Here is an 8,773-nt window from a genome sequence, read left to right on the forward strand (position 1 = left end):
GCCCAGTGGCAGGACCTATGTCTAGGACCTAGCTCAATACAGATTGGACGAAAAAAAAAATCAATGACTAATAATGACAGGTAACCCTTTTTGGCCACCTTCCACCTGCCAGAAATCTGAGCACTTGCGCATGTGATCACTCATCCGATCCTCACAGCAAGCTTATGGGGCAAGGCAACGTGACTCGTCCCGGTGTGCAGATGGAGCTGAGGCACAGAGAAGCCGCTGGCTGGTAGGTGCACACCTGGCAGGTGGTAGCAGTGAGAGCCCAACCCGTTCATTCTGGTTCCAGAGCCAGGTTTATAATCACTGCGCCAAAACTGCCTGCCCTGGGGCTCTCTGCCTCTTTACCCCCATTTTGAGGTCATCTCGCCCACGCTCTTTGAATCCGGGCTGTTCTCCCTCCTTCCAATGAGATGATGCTTCTCATTCCCCCAAAGGAGCTCTGCTGCCCCAAGAGGCATGGCTGCAATGCCTGGCGCATCTCTCCACCCACCGCATCTCTCCACCCACCTCAGGGAAGATGCGGGACTCTTTCACCCAGCTGTGAGCGCTGGACAGGGGGAGGGGGAGGTTGCAGGAAGCCACCTCTTCATCAGCGTTGATGGCTATCTGCCCAACTAAAGGCCAGCTTGGGGAGCCCTGCTGTCACAGATACCCTCTAATTTGCTGCTGCTGGATACAGTTCTATTCAGGCACAATAAGTCCCAGGGACAATTTTCCCCTGTGGAGCTCCCTCCCTGGAGCTGAGAAGGCGAAAGTGTCACCTTGCCCCGCCACTAGGCTGAAGTCTCACGCATTGCATCCCAAAGTGGAAGAAAAGGGACTTTGCATCCTAAAAATTTAAAAAGACACCCTGTCTTGCATGAGCTCAAAATGAAGGGGAAAAAAAAAAAAAAAGGCTTGAGCCCCATTCCCATAAGTTGCCATAAGTTGCCGAGTCCCTAGTGGAAAAGACTTCATGTTTACTTTTGCAACACTGACGCCTGTAGGTACGTATGTAACGACCTGCGTACATCTGGTAATCGTGGGGAAGAATGAGGTTTTTCCACCCTTGGGAACAGTGAAGAAACCAATGGCAACTTTGAGAGGGTCTGGGTTGTCCCCCCCCCTTTAAATACCTGCTATATCCTTTATTCTGGGAACCCTGTTCTTCTGAAGGCCCTTGTTAAATACTGCAAGTCGAAATACTTCTAGAACGCTCTTATTTGTTCTGATTTTTCCTTTGGCTTGTCTCTTCCAATCATTAACACATCAAAGGGATCTGGAAGCTAGAAACCTCGCAGGATGTACTTAGGGTGGATTTCCTGCAAATTCTAGCACCACTTCCCTGGATGGGATGTCGGCTGGATGGCCCATCTCGGTAATCTGGAGTACTCCACAGACCTACTAAATATCACCGGGTAGTTATGAATTATTTATGACGTATCACTGACTACTTCTCACAGTGAGAAAACTTGTTTTTTTACATTTTGTTTCTACTCCTTCCATTCCCCCACATCGAGGAGAAAGGAAAGGCTCATGCTGAAATTAAGATTTCTTTAACTTGCTCTTCCTGGTATCCCCTAGTACCCTCTTTGAGACAAAGACAGGGCACAGCACAGGCTTGGAACATTCTAGCCACCTGAGGAAGCAAACTTCAACACACTGTTTTGTCTCCAAACGATTTATTCTTACAATTCCCTTCTAATGATGACACCCGAGGCTCGTTTTCCACGTAGGGTGGTTTTGAAATCAAGTTTTGTTTTGTTTTTTTTTTAAAAAACGTGTTTTCACTCTGCCTATCCGGTGTTGGGTTGACAAACGCACAGCACGTCTCTAGAAGGACACACAAAAGCAGGGGTACCTGGGATGACTCTGGGAAGAGGAACCACACAGCAGAGAAACGGGGGGTGGGAAGGAGGGGAATAATTTTCAAGGGACGTTCTTTTGAGGTTTGCATTATATTTCCAAAATATTCGCACGGAAGGAAAAAAAAATAAGCCCAATTCTTTATGAAAAAAATTACAATCTGTAAACGTGCTAGCTTAAAAATATTAAGAACATAAATAGTAGCGGCCATGCCAGAGTTTGGCCACTCTCGTGAAGATGGTGGTACAAGGATGTCTGAAGCTTGGAAAACGTGCCCCTCAGAGACTGGGCGGGGAGAACGCTGCCCCTCAGACGGCAAGGAGCGGTCCCCAGCCTCCACCCCAAGCAGACACCCCAGGTTTCTTCCTGGTGGCCATGGGCACGGAGCCTCTGATTCCAGAGCTCGGTAAGGCACCCCCACTGGACTTGTGCCCAGGAAACCACATGTTGCCCATCCCCAGATAACCGGGTCGGGTCAGCACCCCTGGCCCGCGTGCCTTGGAAGCACGTGCTCAGCAATACCCCCTCGCCCCCTCCCTCTGCCATTATCTCGCTGAGGAAGCCCTGGGCCAGTGCAGCACTGGGCCAAGAGCCCAGCTGTGTGGCTTGACACGCAGCAATTACCTCTGAAATGCTAAGTTATTTCCACTCACTGGTGGCTTTTACCCAGCTCGTCAAGCTGCCCATGTGCTACAAGGCCCTGCAGCCCATGAGGAGAACAAAGTGGCAGCAAGGGCTGGCCTATAGCAGCCTGGCACGGAGCCTGGCACACAGTAGGCGTTTGACAGATATACAGACGAACCCTCCCCGGGTTAGCTCTGGAGGAGAGAGGGAGTCCCGCGGGTTCAGATCAGCTGCGACCTCTCTGACCACTCCAGCCTGACTCACCGGCCGCATGCCCATCTACCCAGCACCCCCCTCCCCGGTGCCAGGCCCTCCGTGCACAGACAGCCTCCCCTCCGAGTCCTCCGGGGGACCCTGATCAATAGAGAGCTGTGTGCTTCCACCCCCTCCCCACCCACTCCGTCACTCAGGCATTCAGGGCTGACTCACGGAGGTCTAACCGAAGGGAAGAAAGTCGTTCTCCGGTCCCACGCGGCAGATGCACGGGCTCGTTAGCAAGCACCTGTTGGGCGCCGACTCTGCCCTGAGCTCGTTAGGGACTCTCACGATGTGCCTCCAAATACCTGGGCGGTCCAGCAGCCCATGAAGAACGTGACCGCCACGGCCTCTTGTTATCTCCCTGTGGCCCTATTCCCACACTTTCTCTCATGTCAGGAAGGACGTTTTCGGGGAGATGGCATGGGTGACTCAGATCTAAAACGGGCGCAGCTCCTTGACCCATCAGAAGAGGCCCCTGCTGGCCGCCGAGACAGCAACCTGGGGGCCCCCTCCTGGGTGGGCATTTGCCACCTAGCGTTGGGCTCTTGGTGCGGGGATCCAGTGGGTCCCCACGGCAGAAGGCACCTCTGGGGAAGAGAGTTTCCACCCAACATGGAAGCATTACCTCACTGCGTCTAAGACCCCATAAACTGTCAGTTACCTTCTTTTCACAGATATTAAAATGTGGGGGAAAATGTGCTTAGAATCTTTGATAAATGGTATTTTCACATCCAAAACAGCCTTAACAACGTGTGGCAGCTGAAAAGCACCAGGGTTGTCGGGGTCTTCCCCCCACAAACAGCCACACAGCAGAGGCCGTGGGGACAGCCCGTCCTATGGTGAGCTCTCCTACGGTCCCTGGAAGCTCCAGGCGTGAGTGAAGCCAGCTCTTCCAAACACGTCTCTGAGCCATGACAGTCCTGCTTGCCCATCCTGAATGTTCCTCGGCGCCTGACAACTGGACGCGTGCTAGAGCTAACTATTACGTCTCCAGCGCACTGCCAGGCTGACAGCGAGCACACGAAGGACAGGGGATTTGTGGACTCACTGATTTCCTTTAATCAGCATGGATGACATCCTCCTGGACCGAGGCAGGAAAACTGCGACGACCTGTGTCTGCACAGACGTTGTAATCATGCGTGCAAGGGCACACGTGCGGGGTGGGCGCCGCGCTGCCGATGTCAGGTGTTCCTCATTGGTTAAAGAGGGTAGCGCCTTCTGCCTCTGGTCTTAGTTCTTTCTAAAGTTTGGCTTTGCTATTAGAATCTCACTTCTTGATTGAGAGGAGCTGGAACCAGGGCCAGACTGTATTCTCGGCTTTTGATTCTCCGTTTTAGACGGTTGCATCCAGGGCACGTGCTGTGTCCTCTCTGCCTTACACCCTCCCCAACACCACCATCCACACCGAACAAACAACCTGAGATGTGACATCTAAAGTTTCCAGAACAGGCTTATCTATTAAAACATCGTCGCCGGAACAGAGCGTCCATGATCGTGTTCTAACTGGCTCATGGTGCCAATTCAATGCATTTAGAGAAGTTTTGCTTTCTCCTCACACCCTGGCCATCCTTGAAAACTAGCAAAACCGAGAACACTTCAGACAAAACTCAGCTCCCCCGAGACTCAAAAAACTACTAGACAAAGCACCGCGTGTATCTCTTGATGACAGCTAAGACCCCGAATGATTCTGCCTCACACCCACCCCTTGCTCCATGAGAGCACCCCACGTACGCCCCTAGATTGCGTACAGCCTCTTCACATGTTCTGTCTTCCTCGAGTTTCACGAGGTTGTAAAGCAGGGCAGACATCAGCTGTTTTTAAAGGTGAGCAAACAGACACCCAGAAATGTGAAGCGACTGTTCATCGACACCAAAGAAAGGAAGGAAGCGAGGGAGGGGGGTGAGGAACGGAGGGAGGGAGGGAGAGAAAGAAGACAGAAAAATAAAAAAGCAAAGTAAAGCAGAGCTGAAACTTAAGACCGGGACCCTACCTCGTCTATCACAGAACTACTTTTCTAGCAATTAACTCATTCCTCAGCCCCGTCTGGTAACAGCAGCAGGAGCAGAGGCCAACAGCCTTACCACTAACGGTACTGACGGCGATCCAGAAGCGTCAGTAGGGAAGCAGCAGTAGCCACAGCGGCAAGAGGAGTAACGTGGCCACCTGATCTTTAAATACCACAGACTTTTCCAGGGCACCTTCCCACACCAGGCTTCCTTCATTCCGCAACACAACCTTCTGCGACGGTTGCTCCCGGCCCCATTCTAGGAGGAAGTGGAGACGCAGGAGGACCCCGCTCTGCCAATCCCACAGCATCTGGAGGCCGTCCCTGGTTCCTTGTCAGCCTGCTGTCGCTTTGCCTACCTGTCCAAGCATCTAGCCGATCCAACCCTGTAGGACTTGGGGAGGAAATTGGGGGAGGGGAACCAGGCCAGACACGCAGGGGATGGAACTCAGAGAAACCTCTAAGGGCAGGGATCCCAAAGCAGGGGGCTGGGCTCTCTGAGGGTGGCCCGAACGGGGCTGGTTCCCAAAAGGGGCTCGGGGTCGACACAAGGAGAGCACAGACTCTGCCTCCTGGTCTCTCTGGCTGTGTCATTCTGCCTTCAGGCACCGTGTATCACCTCTTGGTTTATCTCCATGGAAAGCAGGCTCTCCTTCTGGGTTGGGAGTGAAGTTAGATTTTTCCACTGTCTCTCTGTATTGGGGCCTCAGGACCCAGGAAGGGGTCCCCAGGGGCTTGGCCATGGGCAGATTATAATGTGATTTATGGCACGCTACTCTGCCACGCTGAACCCCGCCTCTGGAAAACAGTCTGCTACCATGGGTATGAGGGCTCTTTGGCCATGTCTACTTGGTGGACACTGGCCCTATGGTGGCAAGCTATGCAGAGCAGGGGTCAGAGCACTTGGCTGGAAACTCATGCGTGCACGCGCACACACACCCAACACACACACACACACACACAAGCATGTGGGTCTCTGTGGGATACTGCATGCCAGTGATTTCTGGCTCATCAACTTGCTTTGTGACCCCATTTCAGATGCTCTCCGTTTTGGAGGCTGTAGTTTTCACATCTGTGAAATGACACGGGCCGTGGGCAGAAAGAGAAGCATCCTATCACCTGCTGTCCAAACTCACAGAATTTGGGAACAAAGTGAGAACATGGCTATTAAAGGATCCCAGGAATCCCTGTCATTTCTGCAATTAATGCATATTTCTTGAGGATAAAGCACTTGTAGAGAAATGTTCTGGAAAGTCTGGAGACAGCATCCAAATGGGGCGGTACTGCCTCACCTAGAAATGGCAAACCACAACCAAACCCCTGGACTCTGAGGGTGTGGGTCTGCAACAGAGAGAAGCGCAAATCATACAGCCCCTCCCTGAGCTGCACGCTCCTGGCCCTCCTGGGGAAGCGGTAGGATGGGGCAGTCTGTGCCAGACCTCTGGGCTCATCGTTCTAGAACTACAAAGGGGGAAAGGGAAGGTAACTCAGACCCTGAGAAGTGGGGTGGAAGAGAGAAGTGGAGCTGTCAGTGTGCTTTACGTTAAATAAAACCTACCAAGACTCAGCTGAGAATTTTAGCAGAATCCAAATGTGCTATTAAAAAAAAAAAAAAAGGCACAGCTCCCATCTCTAAGGTTCACAGTTAAGCTGGCTTAGAATCACACATGCCAAGGTTAAAAATAAAAAGCAGCCATCCCTGAATGACACGGGTTCTGGGAAGGAAGCCTGGGGTAAGCTGCTTGCTGGTGAACCCAGGAGAGGAGAGTGCAGATGCTGGGTGTGGGGTATGGGTGTTTATTGGAGGACACAATATCTAAGAGGCAGATGCTCCGAATTTTGTTATTTTGCACTTAAAAGGCACTTGGTACTGGCAAAGGGTTTCATAATAATCTTCAGATTTTTCCATCGAGGAAAACCTGCTGTGCATTGGAGTGTGACCACGGCTGACCCACACAGGGTTCTGCTGTTCCACGCATTTGCCTCCCTCGCCCTGGGGTCTGGGTCTGACGCCGTCTTCGCACACCTTGTACACCCAGATGGGATGCCTGTGGGTCACAGCGTGGGAAGCACCAGACCTACCATTCTGTGTCACTCTATTCCATTAAGCCAACATAATGGGGCCGGGGCCACCAACAGGCTGGGTAACCCTGCTGGGCTCCACTGGAGACAGAGTGTCCACCTCCTAAGGACAGTGCATGTCCCATCCCTTGGCCCCACAACCACGACCACTGCAGGTCAGGCCTACCGGCCCTGTTGCCCCCTTGCAAATCCAGGGCCCCTTATTATGAGCCCAGTGGGGTACCCTTTATAATGAACTTTTCATTTGTCCAATATGCTAAGACTTCTTCCTAAAGGGTTTATTTTTATAAATTTTTAAAAATTAGCTCTAGTCACTGTGTGAGCTACCATATTACTCCTCCCCAGCTCGACTCCCCAGACGACGCAGACATTTCTAGAAGGTCTTCAAGGGGTCAGGTAAATGACGGGAATTCTGTGACCCATGTGTTATGGGGAGCGCCTACATTACACCACCCTAGGGGGTGCACTGACCCGGCCCACATTCGGGCCTGTCCTACACCTCAGCCCCATACAGGGATTGGGAGGCAGATGGGCATGGAACAGGAGAGGCAGTCACCTTCCAGAAGCTTCAGGCTATCCCCAGACACCACCAGCCTGGGTGACGGTCATCCCTAGCAGTGCAACAGAGGAGTGGACAGTCTCTGACTGGCTGTCCCTAGGATCTGAGGTGCCCACCAGTATTCCAAATTCCACATCCCGGCTGCCGGTTTGGAAGCACCACCCAGGGCAGGTGTCTTTTTTTACACTTTGAAGGCACTTTAGAAAGACCTCAGAAAGCAGATAAGAGACGGTTTTCCTGCCCATTGTGAAAGATGAGAAAAATCAAGGCTCAAAGAGTTCCAGATATTTGCTCAAGCTAAGTGACAGAACAGGACTCCAATCCAGGGTTCCTTTCCACTACCCAAGACCACTAACCCAGGGTCAGAGCGACTGGGGGCTCTCAGCCAAGGCACAGCAACAAATATCTGGAGCTGGGAATGACCCTCCAGAAGGGACCTTCCTCATCCCCACACCTCTCTTTGGGCCAGGGAATCTCACCAAGCGCGGAGCCCTGCCGCAAGGGGGCCCTCTTCTGACCTTCCCTGCTCAGGGTCCTTCAGATGCCTGGAAAAATCAGTGAAGGTCAGGAGACGGCCCCCTTCCCCGGGCACCCCGCTCCACCCCAGAGGCTGGACAAGGAGGAGGCCCACCAGCTCGCCCTGAGGTTTGGCCAGAGATCCCCCTTCCCAACCGGCGCCTCCAGAAACAACTGCCCTTAGCCGTTCGAGAAAGCGCATGGTCTACACCAAACCTGGGAAGTTCCAAGTAAATCCTGCCGGAGTCCCCCCACGTGTCAGCATGAACCCACACAACCAGCCGGATTAAAAGGGGGAGAGAAGACGCAAGAGGAGGCCCTAAGGATGGACCCGACTGGGAACCCGGCGCGCGGAGCGGGGCGCCCCCTCCTTACCTGTACCAGTCCAGTCCGCGGCCGTAGTTCCTGTCGAAGAAGTGGGGCTCGGTGCCCAAGGCCCGCACGTCCGGGTGCACGCGGATGAACTCCAGCACGGCCCGCGTGCCCCCCTTCTTCACGCCCACGATGAGGGCTTGGGGCAGCCGTTTGGTGCCCATCCTGGGCGAGCCCGAGTGGTTGGCAGCTGGGAGACGAGCGGCGGGAGCGGCGGCGGCGGGCGCGCTGGGAGCGCCGGGCGCGCTGGGCGTGGACCCCGGGGGATCGCAGGGGCGGGACTTCGGGAGAAGTTTCTGGCCGCCCGCGCCGGGACCGCGCAGGCAGCGAGGCGCGCCGAGGCGGCGGCTCTGGCCCAGGTCGTCGCAGCAGCACAGGAGGCTGTAGCACAGATATAAAATACTAAGTTTCGAGACCGCGGACCCGCACGCTTGAGACAGCAGGCTGAGAAGGGAGCTCCGGGAGCGTACGCGAGAAGGCTGGCGGTTGGCGGGCCACCTGCACGG

At 53.8% G+C, this 8,773-nt stretch overlaps 1 protein-coding gene across 2 annotated transcripts in view; it reads right to left on the reverse strand.

The window, feature by feature from the left end:
- HS3ST2 (heparan sulfate-glucosamine 3-sulfotransferase 2) overlaps positions 1–8,773 on the reverse strand; it is an 86,382-nt gene that overhangs the window by 76,188 nt on the left and 1,421 nt on the right. The window contains exon 2 of one of the 2 annotated variants that reach the window (XM_034670262.1): positions 8,271–8,648. In XM_034670262.1, the coding sequence (XP_034526153.1) occupies positions 8,271–8,648 (378 nt within the window). The remainder of the gene's footprint in view (positions 1–8,270; positions 8,649–8,773) is intronic. The other variant, XM_034670261.1, reaches the window with a different exon arrangement.

The sequence above is a fragment of the Ailuropoda melanoleuca genome, chromosome 10 (assembly GCF_002007445.2).
Source record: "Ailuropoda melanoleuca isolate Jingjing chromosome 10, ASM200744v2, whole genome shotgun sequence".
In the NCBI taxonomy this organism is placed as follows: domain Eukaryota; kingdom Metazoa; phylum Chordata; class Mammalia; order Carnivora; family Ursidae; genus Ailuropoda; species Ailuropoda melanoleuca.